General features: G+C 42.4%; 1 protein-coding gene across 1 annotated transcript in view; it reads right to left on the minus strand.

Moving 5' to 3' along the window:
• Positions 1–20,385, minus strand: part of SORCS2 (sortilin related VPS10 domain containing receptor 2) — an 896,202-nt gene that overhangs the window by 168,422 nt on the left and 707,395 nt on the right. The window contains exons 6-7 of the mRNA XM_044280630.1: positions 3,171–3,235; positions 741–859 (exon numbers count right to left, since the gene is read on the minus strand). Coding sequence (XP_044136565.1) covers positions 741–859; positions 3,171–3,235 — 184 coding nt within the window. The remainder of the gene's footprint in view (positions 1–740; positions 860–3,170; positions 3,236–20,385) is intronic.

Below are 20,385 nucleotides of genomic sequence, written 5' to 3' on the forward strand. Positions count from 1 at the left end.
TTAACTCTTTAGGTGCCTGAACCAATAGATAGATAGATATAGATGATAGATAGATATGAGAGATAGATAGATATAGAGATAGATGATAGATAGATAGAGATAGATAGATATAGAGATAGATGATAGATAGATAGAGATACATAGATACATAGAGATAGATAGATAGATAATAGATAGATAGCATGAGATAGATAGATAAATAGATAGATAGATAGATATAGAGATAGAGAGCTAGATAGATAGATAAATAATAGATAGATAGATAGGAGATAGATAGATAGATACATAGATAGATAGAGAGATAAATAGCTATTAGATAGATATAGATAGGAAGGGGTTAATTCACTTTTTTCATTAAAATAAATAAATAATTTACCATGGTCCGTGTTTTTAGCATGGATGCACGCTCTACTTTGTCCGTGTTCACGGATCCATCACACCCATTAAAGTCGATGGGTCTGTGAAAACCACGGATGCAACACAGATGTCGTCCGTGTTTTAGCTGTGTTTCACAGATCATTAGGAAGAGATGCTTTGAAATGTATTTTTCAGCTGTGCAGTGTTAATGAAAGCTGAATGACACACGAACAGCAAAAAACGGACACATGGTGTAATGGCCGTGTTGCGTGTTCTGGTATGATATCTATGTAATCCTTACATGGGGCAGGTACACCCTGCGTGCTACACATGCGTCCTATAACGAAGCGTGCTCGCCTCTATGTTACTGTGATGCCACGTACCTTAAGAAAGATGTAATCATCTTGTACAGTCAAAGAGCCTCGATCAATGTTCCCGTTGAAGTGAAATGCTAGCGTTTTGTTAGTGCAGTTTTGAATCCGGCATGTCACATATCGATAGCCTGCGGAGCAGAATCAATAGTGGAAACATTAAGTATCTGGAAGAGGTCAGTGGAGTGAAGAACAGGTGTTTTCCACACTATAAATATTGACCACTTCTCTGTGCAGTTAAGGTGAGATGCGGTGTACCGAGCCGGCAGCCGACCACTTGAGATGCGGTGTACCGAGCCGGCAGCCGACCACTTGAGATGCGGTGTACCGAGCCGGCAGCCGACCACTTGAGATGCGGTGTACCGAGCCGGCTGCCGACCACTTGAGATGCGGTGTACCGAGCCGGCTGCCGACCACTTGAGATGCGGTGTACCGAGCCGGCTGCCGACCACCTTGAGATGCGGTGTACCGAGCCGGCAGCCGACCACCTGAGATGCGGTGTACCGAGCCGGCAGCCGACCACTTGAGATGCTGGTGTACCGAGCCGGCATGCCGACCACTTGAGATGCGGTGTACCGAGCCGGCTGCCGACCACTTGAGATGCGGTGTACCAAGCCGGCAGCCGACCACCTGAGATGCGATGTACCGAGCCGGCAGCCGACCACTTGAGATGTGGTGTACCGAGCCGGCAGCCGACCACTTGAGATGCGGTGTACCGAGCCAGCTGCTGACCACTGGGAGACAAGTGTATGAGTGTGGTGTATCTCCTGAAACCTCAGGAGGCAACATCTACTGGAGCCATGACTGAACACAACCTCAGCTATGAGTGTGGTGTATCTCCTGAAACCTCAGGAGGCAACATCTACTGGAGCCATGACTGAACACAACCTCGAGAATGCTATAAATCCCTAAATATGTGTATGGAACGGGATAAAACAACTTTCTATAAAATACAAGATCTCATTTTTCAGCTTCTGCTACACCCTCATTCAGGTGGATGTGGCCAAATCTTAGCATCTGTATTATGGCTGCAAGACTCTGAACCCCCAAACACTCTTACATCACAATAGAACAGGGGTGTACACAGATCTCATAGCAAAACGGTGTCCCCACCCCCTGGTGAGATTTCTGATAAATTTTCATTTTTCTTATAGAGTGGAGGAATTTTTCAATTTAAAAAAATGCATTTACAGCAGAGATTCATACATTGATAAATCTCCCTATACAGCTCTAAAACCTCTGCTTCCCTTCACATGATAAATTACAAAGCTGGCTGTCAGAAGCCACCACTAGGGGGAGCTCAGTGCATAGGAATTTATACAGTTACCATTGCACTCAATGGAATCTATAAAATCTCTATGCACTGAGCTCCCCCAAGTGGCGGTTGCAGAAAAAATGCTATGAATCTATGTTGGGAACAGGAGAAGAAATTCAGCGTTGGGCCCTCTCCACCCTTCCCACCAGATCTCATAGCAATCGCATGGTCTGTACATCATGCAAAAGAACCCTATGATCATGTAAGTTCAGTTCACCGGAATCACCGAGGTGTATCTGGTTCTTGCAGGTGTAATCCAGATGTAGCCATAAAACCGTTACTATTTTGCAGCCACGTTACAGATCTCTGGCAGCTCAAGGTATAGGGAAATTATAGTGCTTATCCTCTATATAAATATGTAATTACTTCTTTAAAGTGAATGCCCACCCTGAAAGACCATTTTGTTTTATATATCTAATAGGCTCAAAATTCTGTACCGATTCATTTCTTAATATATTTTTTTAGCGGTCAGAGCTATGTTTTTTGGATGCAGAGCTCCAAACCCTCTGTATAGACTTACATAAAACAAATAACCATCTGGGCTGCCTTCAGCCGCCACTAGAGGAAGCTTAGGAGCTTACTGCATACTGTTATACATTGAACTCAATAATAACACGTATGAAGTGAGCTCCCTCTAGTGGTGGCTGCAGGCAGTCAGAGTGGTGTGTTCTATTACTATGCAGGGGATTCGGAGCTCTGATTTCTTAGCAGATATACAGCATTAATCAGTACACAGTGGTAGACCTAAAAATGACTGAGATATGGACATTCACTTTAAAAGGGTTGTCTACCTATTGATGACCTACAATTAGTAAATTATAAGTTATGCTGACTCTTTTCCTCCAAAACTCAATATCAATCAGCTCTTTTCCTCCTGCTCTATAATATGTTGCCTTTTCATAGTGATTGGTTCCCTTTATATGCAAGATACCAGGACTGGATCCATGAGTAGAGTATTCCTGTCCTGTTCTCTTCCAATTCCCTATGTGAAATGGTCTGTGACCACCACAATTCAGCATGAGATAGGAATGAATGTCATTTGATTGACAGATGCAGACTGCAGGACATCATTTGGACTAGAAGAGGGCATCACATTACGTGACATAAAAAAAAAAAAATTGGCCCACCTCCATCTTTGTCTTGTATCTCCATGTGGACCAGACCTGGATCTGTATCTACTCCAGCAACAGACCTACAAACATAGAAAAAGTTGTGTAAGTCCACACACATTTGTTCCAAAAACTCACACTACAATATAAACGATCAGCTCAGCTACTGATATAAATACATTCAGAATAATGTTACCACCAACAGATACAATCACACATACTAAATTGTAATAGGTATTGAATATTAGGTAATTAAACAAGAAAAAAGGAACTTCAATCTTCTTGAAACTCGTTTCATGTCTGATTCATCAAATCTTTACAATTTTATATCGTTTTCAAATTGACTCTAAATTAGAAGTAATTATTAGGGAGGAAAACCACAAGGGAGGAAGAAGATGGACGATCACATGACACTGGGGGGAAGTGGGGGTGGGGGGGCTCATCAGCCAATCAGGGAGGCAGTAGGCAGAGAAATCCTAATGCTGAACTAGAAGACCTGTAAGAATATGTCTGTCAGAGTCTAACAAAAAGCAATTCAAGACACAAGCCACCAATGTAATGTGATATGGACGCGATTTTAGGTAATTTGATCAGTGAAAGCTTTGAGGGAGTAAGGGGCTGGTCACAATGTGTTAAATGAAGTTGCTGCTGGCAGCTAGTTCTGCATTAAATACCCACTGCCAGAAAATACCCACTACCAGTTCATAGGCTTATTGCTCCCACAGCACCCCAGTAGCATTCTGCAGCAAATGCTGAGCAACTGCATATTTCTTTTCTTCTAACATCCATTTCAGTGCATTAAATCCATGTTATTAAACGTGTTATATTATAGCATAAACATTTTACTGCAATAATGCCATTATTATACCTGCATTATTGAACACATAGCTCAAAGACATTTTACCACAAACATTGCATTATTATATCCATGTTAATATATAGATTACTGCATTAAACTGTATAGTTCAAAGACATATTACCGCAGAAATTGCATTGTCATACCTATGACATTTTACTGCAAACATTAAATTGTTATATCCGGATTAGCTGACACAATACTGCATCGGATTGTGTAGTTAAAAAAAAGTTACTATAAATGTTGCATCGTTATACCTGTGACATTCAACGCATGGTTCAAAGATAATTCACCTGCAAACATTGCATTGTTATATCCGTGGTAGGGTTGTTGCGGGTATCGAAATTTCGATACCCAATCGATACTTTTGTCCCGGTATCGATACGATACCGGGATTTCCGTTCTTTTGAATACTGGGCTGCGCTGCTGCGCAGTCTAGTATCTCTGAACATGAGCACGCTGCTGTCGGCACGCTCATGTTCTCTCAGCAGCACAGGGGAGAAGGAAGCTGTCCTCCCTCCCCCTGTGCTGCCACTGCCACCAATGAGAAGAGAGGGGCGGGCGCACTGCGCCACCAATGAGAAGAGAGGGGCGGGCGCACTGCGCCACCAATGATAGGACTATTCCCACACAGAGCGGCGCCCAGCGATGTCCCAGCACTCACCATTATTCCTGGGTGCCGCTCCGTTCGCCCGCAGTGCCCCATTACTGTCTCCTTTCCTGCTCCACATCCCAATTACTATCGGAGCGATGGGGAGGAGACATCAGCTTCACTAGTGGGCGTGCCTTCTGCCTGTGCTGTGATTGGACAGCGCTACAGCCAGGGAGAAGGCACGCCCACTGGTGAAGCTGATGTCTCCTCCCCATCGCTCTGATAGTAATCAGCATGTGGAGCAGGAGAGGAGACAGTAATGGGGCACGGCGGGCGAAACGGAGCGGCGCCCAGGAATAATGGTGAGTGCTGGGACATGGCTGGGCGCCGCTCTGTGTAGCCTACTACTTAGTCTGGACCCAGGACAAGTAGTCAGTCAGTCTTTAACACATAATACAGGAGGCAGGTGCCGGCAGCAGAATCGCATTGCCGGCACCCTGCCCCCGACAGGGAGCTGCGATCAGCGGCAGTTAACCCCTCAGGTGCGGCACCTGAGGGGTTAACTGCCGCTAATCTGCCAGTACCCGCCTCCTGTATTAAGGGGTAATTATCATTGGTGGTGCAGTGTGTCCCCCCCCTCAACCCCCCATCCCATTAAAATCATTGGTGGCACAGTGCGACGACCCCTCTCAACCCCCCAGTATTAAAATCATTGGTGGCAGTGGCCACAGGGTCCCCTCCCCTCCCCCTCATTGGTGGTGCAGTGGCAGCTTCTGATCGGAGCCCCAGCAGTGTAAGCCTGGGGCTCCGATTGGTTACCATGGCAGCCAGGATGCTACAGAAGCCCTGGCTGCCATGGTAACATCCCTGATCCTGTGTGCACAGAGCACAGAGCAGCAGGGACAGTGTGAAGTCCTAATCACCCTGATAGAGCTCTATCAGGGTGAATAGGACAAGGGATGAAAGCTCCCACATTCTAGCCCCTAAGGGGGAAATAGTTTTTAAATAAAAAGTGTAAAAAAAAAAAAAAAACATCAAAATATGAAGTATAAATCACCCCCTTTTCCCAATTTCACATATAAAATATATAAATAATAAACATATTACATATCGCCACGTCAAAAAAGTCCAAACTATTAAAATATAAAAAAAAAATCTATGTAGGTGAATGCCGGAACAGAAAAAATAAATAAAAACTGCGCGATTCGCCATTTAAAAAAATGCGGAATGCACGTGGCTTATTTGGTTTATTTTTTTCGCGTGGTATCGAATGGTATCGAGTATCGCAATACTTTTTCATGGTATCGAAACCGAATCAAAAATTTGGTATCGTAACAACTCTAATCCGTGGTAGCAGATGCATTACTGCACCAGACCATGTAGTTCAAAGACATTTTACAACAAAAATGGTGCTACTGAACACATAGTTCATAGACATTTTACAGCAAACATTGCATTGTTGTATACATGGTAGCGGATGCATTCCTTCATCAGACTGTGTAGTTCAAAGACATTTCACTGCAAAAATTGCATTGTCAAACCCATGTTATTGAACACATAGTTCAAAAATACATTTTTACTGCAAACATTGCATTGTTATATGCATGTTAGCAGATACATTACTGAGGCAGATCATGTAGTTCAAATACATTTTACTACAAAAATTACATTGTTATACTTGTGACATTGAACATTAGTTCAAAGACATTTTACCGCAAACATTGGTTTGTTATATCTGTGTTAGCGGACGCATTAATGCATCAGACCGTGTAGCTCAAAGAAATTATACTACAAAAATTGCAGCTATAACTGTGCTATTGAATGCTTAGTTTAAAGACATTTTCTGAAAACATTGCTATTTTATATCTGGGTTAATGGATGCTTTACTGCATCAGACCTTGTAGTTCAAAGACATTTTACTTAAAAAATTGCTGTTATACCCCTGCTATTGAACGCATAGTTCAAAGACATTTTACTGCAAAAATTGCATTATTACCAAAGTAAATTGTCAATACCAGTTGTAGAAGGGGAAGGACATTTAATTGTGCCTCTGTCTTTAAATGACAGAAAACACACTTGCAATTTAGAATTTTGAAACTAATACAGATATCAAGATGTCATTGCATTGTAACTGCCTGCGCTGTTCTATTCTCTCATATGTCTCAGGCCTTTTGGCCTGTGGCTTATGAGGGTGAGTTCTAGAACAGCTGAAAAGTCTGTGATCACAAGGTTTGGGGTCTGAGCCCCAATGTTTTGACCTAGTGACACCCCTAATATCGATAGATGACAGATAGATAAAAGTTAGATTGGAACTGTATACAGATATGAGGTAGGCATATTTGATAATACAAATAAATAGGTAGACATATAGATAGCTACAGTACATAGATATGAGATAGATGATCAGAGAAGACAGATAGATAGATAGATAGATAGATAGATAGATAGATAGACAGACAGACAGATAGATAGATAGATAGATAGATAGATAGATAGATAGATAGAATATCACAGATAAGCTATTCTATAAGAAGTAATGTTCTGGAGTGTCCTCTAAACTTAAGCATTAGATACCCCGTATGTGACCATGTCCCAGTACAATCTTCACAGGCAGAATAATTCCTAGCAGTCTTGGCATTCTGGCTCGGACTCTTAATTCACAGCAGCTTTATTTCTATGTGTGCGCTGTATTTACGTAATAACAGTAATGATGACATTAGAAACAATCTTCATTACACAGTGAGATCCAATTTGTACCATATTAATTTCATAGAGAAGTATTCAAGTTCTAGAGATTACATGTCCACTTAGTGCTGCAGAGCTGACGCTCAAAATGCGAATGTTATTCTGAGACTTCAAAGCTTGAGAAACACCAAACGTTCATTCTTCAGAGGGAACAATCGCTGGTAAAGTCTCAATAATAAGGCACAGCAGAAAGTAATTATTTTAATACCCAGCCCAGTGAAATGTATTCCACAATCTTCGGTTTCCTGTACTTTAAGCCAATTTATCAAGTCAAGAATACAAACCCATACTGAGCCTAGAATAAAGCCCAGCAATGTGTAATTAATGCTGCATACTGAATACAAGATTAGATCACCATTGCTGCAACAGACAATCCCTCACTCAGAAAAGCAAATTTGTCCAAAAAATTTAAAAGGAGAAGGAAAAAAAAAAGGATCTTCTTTATAGATGTCATCATAAACAATACATCAAAGTGCGAGACAAAGTCATTAAGGCACGATAGAGGTGGTATATTATAGTGCAAACTTAAAAGACCGTCATATAGATGTATAATAAGTCTTCATATGGAAACATATTTGTGTTTTATTTATTTTTTAAATGCATTGTGAAGCAAATATGATAATGTAATGGTGAACTAAAGTTTAGAGAACAAAACAGAAGCAAAAACCTAAAAAAAAATATTTTAAATCAATCTATATGTCCCTGGTGGTCTAGGGTAGTGAAGGGGTTAATGCTTGATTCACTGGTGGACTAGTATAAATCTTTCTTGGTGGTCTAGGAGGGTTAATAGTTTATTCCCCAGTGGGCTTTATATTTTTTCAGTGGGTTATTACCCAGCAGTGTGGGGCAGACATTAATGTTTTACTGCCTGATGTTCTAAGGCCTCTTTCACACTTGCGTTGTCCGGATCCGGCGTGTACTCCACTTGCCGGAATTACACGCCGGATCCGGAAAAACGCAAGTGTACTGAAAGCATTTGAAGACGGATCCGTCTTCAAAATGCTTTCAGTGTTACTATGGCACCCAGGACGCTATTAAAGTCCTGGTTGCCATAGTAGTAGTGGGGAGCGGGGGAGCAGCATACTTACAGTCCGTGCGGCTCCCGGGGCGCTCCAGAGTGACGTCAGAGCGCCCCATGCGATCCATGCGATCACGTCATCCATGCGCCTGGGGCGCCCTGACGTCACTCTGGAGCGCCCCGGGAGCCGCACGGACGGTAAGTATGCTGCTCCCTGCTCCCCACTACAGTTTACCATGGCTGCCAGGACTTTAGCGTCCCGGCAGCCATGGTAACCATTGAGAAAAAACTAAACGTCGCATCCGGCAATGCGCCGAAACGACGTTTAGCTTAAGGCCGGATCCGGATCAATGCCTTTCAATGGGCATTCATTCCGGATCCGGCCTTGCGGCAAGTGTTCCGGATTTTTGGCCGGAGCAAAAAGCGCAGCATGCTGCGCTATTTGCTGCGGCCAAAAAATGTTCCGTTCCGGAACGGAAGACATCCTGATGCATCCTGAAGGACGGACTGTCCATTCAGAATGCATTAGGATAATCCTGATCAGTATTCTTCCGGCATAGAGCCCCGACGACGGAACTCTATGCCGGAAGACTATAACGCAGGTGTGAAAGGGCCCTAAGATAGAAGAGGGAATAACAATTTAGTGAGTAAAAAGAGTGGTAAATATCAAGTGATCTAGGATAGGCGATGTAAAGGTACTGTAGGGTAGAGATAATTTATTTCCCAGTGGTCTTGTAAGGAAGACGAGTTAGAATTGTATTCCCTGGTGGTCTAGGGTAGAGGAAGGTTTAATCTTTTATTATACCAAGTGGTCTAGGGCAGGGGTCAGCAACCTTCGGCACTGCAGCTGTTGGGAAACTACAATTCCCAGCATGCTCCATTCATTTCTATGATATTTCTTAAAAGAACAGAACAAGTATGAATGCTGGGAGTTGTAGTTTTACAACAGCTGGAGTACCGGAGGTTGCCTACCCCTGGTCTAGGGTATAAGAGGTAGGCTGGGGTAGATGTGGGGGGATAATTCCTGATGGTGCAGGGCAGAAGTGGGGTTAGTAGTAATTCTCTGGTGGCCAAGGCTACAAGAGGGTTTAACATTTGGTGGTCTGGTGGAGCTCCCCAGGCTCCATCCATTTTGTAATGTCATCTTGGTGTCACACTCGTGTGTGGGAGGAAAACACCACACCAAGCATAGGAGGGAAAGGGAATACCAGAATAAGAACTGGAAACTAGGGAAGGAACATGGCTACCTCCTAGAGGAAACCCTAACTCCAGTCCTGACAAACTACCAGTATGAACAGGCCCAAAGGTAGGCAAGTTCATATGCTGGATACTTAGAATCCTATCTCACCCTATAGGACCTTGGAACTAATGTCAGGACTGAGTCTTCCTGTTCCTCTATAGGGAAGGACAAATAGGAGTTTCCCTCAGGCCTAATGACAAACAACAGGGAAAGGCAACACACACATAAATATAAACAAAATACAAAAGGGAAAGGAAACACTTATCTTCAATGAAGCTTTGGAAGCACCAGGAACTCAGCCGAGAACCAAACACAAGCTAAACACAAGTCCAACAGAAGCTATAAACCGCATAGCATAGTGGGAGAAACAACAATAAATAGAGAAGGTTAAATGACCACAATAGCCACACCTGGGGACAGAAGGTGTGGCAAGCACCAGAAACAACACAGACGTCACTTGATCCAAAAGGAAAACATGTCAGATCAAACCACGTGTTGCCAGTCTCACTGATCTTCTGCCATCTGACGCAGGAACATCCGTGACACTTGGTGATCAATGTATAGTGAGCAGTATGTTCTAGAAAAGGTGGGTAAATCATAGAGACCAACCATGTGGCTGCCATGAGGTCCTGAGGAAAGAGATGACCAACCCTAGTTGGTCTTAAGCCCCTTCTTCTGGGTGGGGAGAACCTATGTAGGAACTGCAATGTTAGCAACTGGTTGGTAAACTGGTCTGAACTTCATGCAAATGGGTCATTGGAGGAAACCAATACCAGAGCCTCTTGTACAGGTTGACAATTCCTAGTACCATAATGGGCGCCCACTATGACATTTGCTGTAGTGTCATCTATCTTTTAGGTATGCCACTATCTGTAGATCTCCAATCTGCAGCATATCTACCCTACCTGTTATTGTGAGGGTCTTACTGTAGTTTTGCAACAGCTGGAGAGCCACAGGTTGGAGACCACTGTTTAGACAAATACTAAATTTGGTCAGTCATAAAAAGACAATATGTTGCCATTCATTCCATATCACAATTTCTTCTAAAATAAAATGTTTCCATTCTCAACTCTGTTCAATTAAAATTTGCAGGTAAAGGAGAAGTGACAGGCCAGAATCTGCTAACGATCAGCAGAGAACTTCAAGGGGCTCCTCAAACATCAGATGAGTTGTTAAATATTTCATTCATCTCCCTTTGATAGTATTTCCGTTCTAAGAGACTGTCACAATTTCTGCACCTTAAAAGACCCGGGTGCATATGTCTCCCATCAAAGGATTAATGAGTTCTAGCGGCTGCACCAAGCGTTTTATCCCATTTGAATGATTCATGCCGCCATATGCTTCATGACCGGCTTTAGGAATCAGGTCGCATATTTAGAAAGTTCTATATGTAGTGCAGCACCACGGCATTAGTAGTCTAGAAAACCTGACACATTTCTTTATTGTATATCATAATATAATTTAAGAGGTTCTGCAGCATCTGAATATACTTTGGGTTTCTGTTCTCACCATTTCCATGATCTCTGATTGTTCTGAATTTGCTACACTTGCATCCAGTAGGACAAATCTTCTCCTATTCTGATTTAATGTAGGTAAAACAAATCAGACTGAAGTGCAGACTGTTCAGCCAACATAGAACATATACTGACTACGTTCTCACGGCTGAGAGTTTGCTACAATTATATCCAGTTTCAACAAACCTCTGTGAGCTAAGCTACCCTGATCCATTGCAACAAACTATCAAGGAGGAGGAATAGATTTATTCTGCTTCTGTATTAGAATAGTCGCCCGAGATTACAAAATTGTGCTTTCTTCAAAATACAGCACCACTCTTGTCCATAGGTTGTGTGTGGGAACTCATCTCACACCCATTAACTTCAGTGGAGCTGTGCAGCAATACCAGCTACAACCCATGGACAGGTGTGACAATGCCCTTGGAAGAAAGTATCTATATTCTTCTAACCTTTAACTTACAGAGAACCATCTAGACTGGATGCAATTGCACCTGCTTCTCAGCTGTGAGAGGTATTGTTAGTTCAGGTTCAGAACAGCTTTTAAACCTCTGGATTACAGATAAACAAGTCAAATTTGAGATGAAATTTGTAAAAATTTGAGTTGCACTCAAATTTTTGGTGATCTGATTTAGGTAAATTTGGGGAAGAGAAAGACGAAAAGAGTTGTAAAAGTTCCAGTTGGATCTGAATTTTTGGTCATTTGATTGATTTGAGTTTTGGGGAGAGAGAAAAAAAGAGAGAGAGAGAGAACATTTTTGTAAAAAAAGTAAAGATTTTGTAAAAAGTTGCATTCGAATTTAGGGGAGAGAAAAAATACCAAAAATGTAAAAAGTTAAAAACTAGTGAGGAAAATATGAGTCCTACGATACCTCACAGTGTCATACACAAATTTTCTGGCCAATTGGAATACTTTCGATTCGGTACTTTCGAATCGGTACAATTGATTCAGGCACAGATCAAATCAGTCAACCAATTCTGCCAAATCGAACCCAAATAGAATTTTAGAATGATTTGTTCGTCTCTGCTTTGAGTGTAAAGATGAATGTTCACATTCACTGACATAGAGCAGAGATACAAATAATAGTAAAGAAATGAAAATATAAGGTCTATTAGAAAGCTACAGAAATTTGTGCAGTGATTAAAGGGTCTCAGCACAACAACCCAAGTCATTGTGGGCATTGCTGGGCCAAACCATCCAGAGTAGGAGACACTCTTTCTTAGCTTCTTCTGGCTACTAGTAGATAGTTTAGAGACCTCCATAGGTCATAAAATAACATACTTACATGGGATGTCCCCTTAGCAATGTCTTGTAGGCACTGGCATATGTCTACCGATTCTTCTGTGTACAGAATAATACAGAATCTGAAAATTTTTGTATGACCTAAAAGCAAACTCTTATGGAACCATCCAAAGTAAAGAGTTTAAACATAACCTAATTTAATCCACTTGCACTCCATGGATGGCAGCTTCCAACAATCCATTACCTCGTTATGTTTGTTGCGGCCTATGGCAATTTCAATGTAAATTGTGTAACCCAATACCATAATAAAGGCCCCATTGATGTCCTACCCCGCACAATGTTCTGCATTTGTATGTCGTTTGCTCTGCTTCAGGTGGAATGATCATTCCCAGATGTAACAGATTCAGGACGGCTTTCATTTGACAGGAGTTCAAGGGTCTCTATTGGGTCCTGGAGCAAAGACGATTCATTAGAGGATGTGATACGTTTCATCAGACTCATGGTTTCCACCATGAACAAGCAGATCTGTACGACACTGTGGCATGGACATGTGCGTCTACTATAGGTTAAGTCAGAGAAATGTTCACAGACGATGGAGGGATTATAGGTGCCGTGGAGCCGCATAGACTGGATGGGTGCTTGGGAATCATTATATTCAAAGACTTCAAAGAACCAGTGGAAGAACGAAGAAAGATCTATGGGAAGAAGTATTAGAAGAAGAAAGAGCTGTAGGGTCGCCATAGATCACAGGTAAAGCTTCACCAGGGGCAATGGATTTGTTACTGAAGCCTAAATTCCCCCCGGGACGCATTTACACTAAATCTGTTACATAAAAAGGTTTGCGCTTTCTCAGGTTATACAACACAGGAGACCAAACAGGTCATGTAATCCATGCAGAAAAACACTCGCTAATACAACTCAATGCTGATAGTCATCCCAGTGAGGAACAGCAAATGTATAACCTCTTCTGTCTAGATTTTATACTGTGCTGTAATGCCCATCCACTGCTAAGAAAATTACAAAAACAGCAGAGCACTCTACTACATTCAATTGTAGCCAAAATGTAGTGGCCGGAGGTTGCCGGTGTAGGAAGAACAGGGTGGAAGGGCGGATATACCATGAGACACCCCCTGCTTGTGAGAGAAATGCATCTAGCTGTGCAGCTGAAGAGGGATAATAATTAGGCTGAAAAAGACATTAGGGAAGACCTGTTCCTTTACAGTTATATTTGTACAATGAAGCACAGCCATTATGTAAACTTTTTTTTTGAAAACTCAGGTACGCTTTAAATGTTCATGCATATGGCTGTATTGGAGCTCTGTTTTGCATGGAGCCATAATAAAACACCCATAATTGTGTACAGCTCCTTACTGTACCTCCATATGTCCCTGATGTCATACAATGGTCTGTTCCATCAAGCTTCCTATGGATATATGTAGGGCGTTTTTTTCATGATTCACAGGTAGAGGGAAACCGTATAACATTAGTTTGTAAAATTTATACTAGGAATATTTTTATGTGTGGGAAGGTATTTATGTATGGATGTCTCAGTTGATCGGCATCTGATTGGGTTGGATCTCAGAAGCAGGGCCCTATCAGGTAAGCCTTTAAACGATAGTGGATTGTCATAACTAGAAGGGTGAGTTCCCACATGTAGGCAGTAGCGTACCTAACATTGAAGCAGACCATGTGACTACTATGGAGCCTGGGGGCAGAATGGGTTGCCCAGCACTAAACTGCTTCTCCAGTAGGGGGATCTCAGTTCAAAGAGATTATTTACAGCTTCCATTAAAACCAACTGTATCAATTCCTGTGCACTGAGCTCCCCCTAGTGGTGCCTGCAAGTGGCCAGTTTTATAATATACTGTGTGGAGGGAAAGCAGATTTATGCCAGTTGTCTGGAGAAAATACATTGAGAAATATGGTGTTCAAATAGACTGTCATAGTTAGGAAGCACCAGCACCATTGTTTTCCCAAAATAGAAGTCGGATAAAGTTGGTGAGGTGGAGGTTGTCTTTTATTTTATAGCAATTATTTTCATTAAAAATTCTACTTAAAAAAATCTGGGGCATTGCACTTTGCATTCTGCATTACCTGGAAGTGTTTGATACGCGAATAGTGGGAAACTGGATGGGGCCTATATTAACTATTGCTATTGGAGCCAATGAGATCTGTGAATGTACCTGCATAGCGACCACATGGCAGTTTTACCTGCAGACAACTGTGCGGCCTTTAACAATTCATTTGAAAACCATGAGGCCAATGAAAGTCACCAGAAATAGCTTTCTGTCCTGATTGTCACGAGAGTGGTGGAGCCTCTGCAGTAGCAGAAGGCTAAGAAGACTCCTTTTGCTGGGAAACTAAGAATTGACTATATTTCAGCTGCCAGAGGGGGAAGGACACAGATTTTTAGCAGTAGCACCAATGGAGACACATGGAAGCAGCAAAACATGATGCAAGAAACACTGTAGATGCCTATTAACAGCCTTTCAGGACTTTCCGTGTGAAAATGATCCATGGATAACCTCTTAAATTTTTTCAATTGGCCTGGTGATTGAGGGGTTAAACATGAATTATAGATAGTGTGAAATGCTAATTTATTATCACATTAGGGACACACTGATATAAGGTAGGTTTGATGTTGCACTACAAACCATAGAAGTCAAAAGAGTGACAATAAATATGATTGCTGCTGGGACTGTGGTATAATAATATAATGGATGCATGTTTTTTTGTTTTTTACAGCCAGCCTAAATCAATGTGCAGTTTGTACTGCTTATTGTGTGCTGTGATATCATCGCTAATTTAAAGTACCAACTTTACATGTAGCACCTACAGCCATTAAGGCACAAACAACACAATTAGGTGAGGTGCCATCCCCGCGCACATCACAAATGCCATATTTCATTGTAAAAAGGTTTTTATTTCCCTGTCACAGAGCGAAAAATCAATATATTTTACACACGTCAGAAACGGTTCACACTGGGTAATAAAATAAGGTTCAAGGAGCCATTTATGTAGTAATAAAGTTAGGAGCTGGAGCGGGATAAACAGGTGAATTCAGCAAATATCCTGCCATAAAAATGACATGACAGATGATTTCATAAAGAGCCACATGCAGACGGCTGGCATTTGTGCAGACCTACAAATATAGCAGGAGCTGAATCCATATCATAAACGTAAAGAAAACAAAACTCTTAATATTAAATTGAAATTTAAAGAGGAATTTCCAAAATTCCAACTTTTAAAAGTATAAGCTGAAGGGATAAAGGATTATTTCCCTTGTGAATCCCCTGTCGCTGCCGTTCCTATACGGCTTTGGTCCCCGCTATACTCTACTTCCTGCTGCCGGACTCAACAAACAGGAAATGGCTCAGACTGTCCACTCGGTCTCAGCCAATCACTGGCTGAGGAAGGTCACTGCTGATTGGTTGAGAAGGGACTGAAGCAGGTTTTGGAAGAGGAGGGGGATCGGAAAAATAATTACAATTTTTATTTGAAACTTCTTTTGTACCTTTTTTATACAACATGAATCCACATATACAACCTGTGGTACACAAACAGGATACATAGTACATACACACACATCCATATACAAGCTGTGACACACATAAAGTGATGCTTGAAATTTTTTGAACCCTTCAGAATTTTCTACATTTCTGCATAAGGGTCCATTCATAAGTCCATAGTTCAGGACCCGCATCCCAAAATTGCGGACTGGGTGCGGACCCATTCATTTCAATGGGGCCGCAAAAGATGCGGACAGCCGCACGAAGAAAGCCACTTTTGAAAGCAAGCCATAAGAGGCCCCATTTGCAGTTTGCCACAAGCCAGGTAGGGGACACAGCAAACATATGGAAGAAGGTGATCTGGTCAGATGAGATCAAAGCCAAACTTTTTGGCCTAAATGCAAAACGCTATGTGTGGTGGAAAACTAACACTGCACATCACCCTGAACACACCCCCATCCCCACCGTGTAACATGGTGGTGGCAGCATCATGCTGCGGGGATGCTTTTCTTCAGCACGGGAAGGCAAGCTGGTCAGAGTTAATGGGAAGATGGATGGAGCTAAATACAGGGCAATCCTGGAGGAAAACCTGTTAGAGGCTGTAAAAGACTTGAAACTGGGGCGGAGGTTCACCTTCCAGCAGGACAACGACCCTAAACATCCAGCCAGAGCTTAGATCAAAGCATATTCATGTGTTAGAAAGTCCAGACCTAAATCCCATTGAAAATTTGTGGTAAGACATGGAAATTGCTGTTCACAGAAGAATGGACAAAAATTTCAGCCTCTAAATGTGCAAAGCTGGTAGAGACATACCTCAGAAGATTTGCAACTGTAATTGCAGCGAAAGGTGGTCAACAAAGTATTGACTCAGTGGGGCTGAATACAAATGCACTCCACACTTTCTAGATTTTTATTTATTAACATTTTTGAAAACCATGTATCATTTTCTTTTCACCTCACACATACTTTCTACTTTGTGTTGGTCCATTACATAAAATCCCAATAAAATACATTCACGTTTGTGGGTGTAAGGTGAAAAAATGTGGAGAAGTTCAAAGGATATGAATACTTCTCAAGGCAGTTATATATTGTAAGGGATTGTTCTCTCAAGCAGGGTGGAGATATGCAGGTCACACTCAGGGAAACAGGCTTCACTAAACAGCAAGGCAGACAGTTTTCTAGGCTTTTCCAGGAATAACTCCGCAGACTGACAGCCTGGGATGGGCTTTCCCTCTAACAATCCCAGCTGGACTACACCTGGGGATATCTCAGGTTAGGGGAAAACATACCCTGGAATGGGGGTGGACTTGGGAGGTCCCACTACCAAACCTACCTTTCCAGTCCAAATAAAATCCAGCCATTGAACTTTAACAAAAATAGCTCCAGCAACTACGTTTGCTGAAGCCAGCGCCATCTTCCTGGATTTTACTTACCTCACCCAGTTGAGGAACCTGGGTGGTATATACACCCCTTTCAGGACTTTACCATACACTTTACCACTATATATATATATATATATATATATATATATACATTTACAATACATATATACACACTATGAAACATACACAAGCAACCAAAGAATTATATCATGGGGTATTAAAGTTGCATGACTATAGTTCTTGCCCTAGCCATCTTCACTAGCAGCTTAGAATCTTCCCTACATACAAAGATAGCTGTCAGTCACTGATAGGAAAGCCTCCTTGACTCCTAAGCCCAGAATGAGAAGGAATATAAATGAATAAAATACAAGTTTTACTAAATCTTTTCCCACAAAACTATATATCGATCTGCTCAGCTCCTCCTGCTCTGTAATATGGTGCTTGTGGATGAGACACCATATTCAATGTGATAGGTTTATTTATGCTAGTGGTTACATACAAATAATATGATAGCCTTTCTTTTAGTTTTTAGTGGGCACAGACCATTCAAATCAAGACAATATAGAGCTTTCTTCGCAACCAGTAATATGATGGAGGGGTCAAAGAGCATCTCACTAGTAAGGCTAACTTAGCCTATGGGTATATTCACAAGTGCAAAATGTGTTGCAAACATTTCTGCTCCTGCAAAAAGACTACAAAACAGTCACCTTTTCTCCTGGGTGTTACTTCACACCCTGTTGGAAGTTCTGCTTTGTCAAGTCCACAGGCAGGCGTTAGGCGGCCTGTTCACCCTCACAGGGGTCTGAGCCCTCTAGCTCGGCTCAAGCCGTGGATCCCAACACAACCCTCAGATCACAGCACACAGGCCTCCTGAGCTCCACTGTCAGACGGAGGTAATCCTCCTCACTTGGCAGTGCTGGCTGGTTTTTATGCCTGGAAAAACACAGCCTGGAACATGGGAAGTAGTCATCCAGCCAGCACTTTGACTACTCCCAGTAAGAGCCGTCCCGGATCAGCTATTACAGCCATACTAAGTATCGAGGTGTCAAACACCAACTGCTGCTGACACATAAAAACCGGCTCTTACTCCACCGAGGCCAGGAACCTCAGTGACACGTACCTATCATCCACGATGATTCCTTGTACCTTCTTACACAACCCATACATGACGGAGGCGCTGTTTTGAAAAGGAAATGCAAACCTCTTTTCTAAACTCATACAACTCCTTGAAGAACATTCCCATTTCTGATTGTAAAGCATTGCAGAATATGTTGGCGCTATATAGAGATTATTATTATTTCAAGTGGTTATTAATCTCCCTTATGTAAAAGGACTATAACTCCTAATGCAAAAAATAAAAAAAAGCGTATTCAGATAGGCTTCTTGTAAACCTATTATGCCATTTATTCTTTTCTGTTCCATTTAAGTTTGCGAACAGAACGAAAAGTCGTATTGTTGCAGAATTTTCCATTATGATTTGGAGAGGAATAAAGGCCGTCCGACGCTAGGGTCACTTTCTGTGGGTTAATTAAAGTCTCCCACCGGCTATTGTCTGCAGCGCTCGGAGGAGCGTCTCCGCAGAATAGAGCACACATCATTATGGTGAAGCAGTAATAGTTCATTCACAAAAGTGCTGTGGACTGATACGTTCTCAATTAGCTCCCTGCCAGACAAGGATGAAAATTATGTTTTTTTTATGCAAAGGATAAAAACAAAGGACCCGAGTGATTTGAAATGTTCTGCCAAATATTTGTCCTCCCAAACACCCAGCACTGACTGGAGAAACCTGAGCCTAGCTTCAAAGAGCTGTTGAAATGTCCTTTATGAAGAGAGAAAGCACAGCAGCTGCTAAGTACGCCACCGCAGGACACCTCCCAGCTCCACAAATGGGGCAAACCCTCCAGATGCTCCTCACTATACGGACGACACGTGAAGCCTATGTAATGAACAGGGACTGGATAGGTGAGGACAAGAATGCCCATCGTCCTCTCAGCTGTGTCTGTATCTGTTTATATAGGTGGTTTAAGGCTGCACGTTGCAGTGCCCATCTGCCGCATGCGCAGGTGTCAAAATGTACCTATAGGCTCCCATTGACCAACAGAGGTCAAAAAGTTGTCCCTTTTGCCCTCTGTCATGCTGGTGTACATCCAATACCTCTTTATGAGTCTGCTGCGCTATTTCAGAGTCACCCAGTAAAAAGAACATTCTCCATGGGGCCTCCACCAGATGCAGACAATTATCAGGGGGAACTGCCTGCGCCCATCATGCACAGTGAAGTCAGTGCCTGCCAGCGGTCAGTACTGTACAGGGGTGTGGTATTAGTGGTTGATTGATTTCTCTGCGTAAGGCCTCTTGCACACGACCGTGGTTTGGTTATGCATCCAAGCAGCATTTTTTGCGGCTTGGGTGCAGACCCATTCGCTTCAATGGGGACGCAAAAGATGCGGACAGCACTCCATGTGCTGTCCGCATCCGTTGCTCCGTTCCGTGGCCCCGCAAAAATTATAGCTCATGTACTATTCTTGTCCGTTTTTTACCGACAAGAATAGGCATCTCTATAATGGGCCGTCTGTCCCGTTCCGCAAATTGCGGTAGGCACACGGGCGGCATCCGTGTTTTGCGGATTTGCAATTTGCAAGAGGCCTAAGTGTGTATACAGAAATAACTGTCAGTCACTGATAGTTGTACACAGGGGAGGTGTTATCAGTGATTGATAGCATTCCCTGTCTTAGGATACATTCACACGACCGTATAAATGGATCCGTTTCGCAATTTTTGCGGAAGGTGTGCGGACCCATTCATTTCAATGGGGCCGCAAAATATGTTTTTCTTCCATTCTGCGGCCCCACAAAAAATATACAGCATGTCCTATTCTTGTCCGCAACTGCGGACAAGAATAGGCATTCTCTATATAGCATCGGCCATGTGCGGCCTGCAAATAACGGAACACACGCGGCCGGTATCTGTGTTTTGCGGACTGCAAAACACTTACAGTCGTGTGAATGCACCCTAATTGTGTATACAGAGATAGTTGTCCGTCACTGATAGTTGTACATAGATGTTGTCTTGAGTTCAGAAGAAGTAGAGATTTAAATGTAGAAATGACTGAATCTTTTACTGAATCCTTTTCCCACAAA

This window comes from Bufo gargarizans, chromosome 1, assembly GCF_014858855.1.
Source record: "Bufo gargarizans isolate SCDJY-AF-19 chromosome 1, ASM1485885v1, whole genome shotgun sequence".
NCBI lineage: Eukaryota > Metazoa > Chordata > Amphibia > Anura > Bufonidae > Bufo > Bufo gargarizans.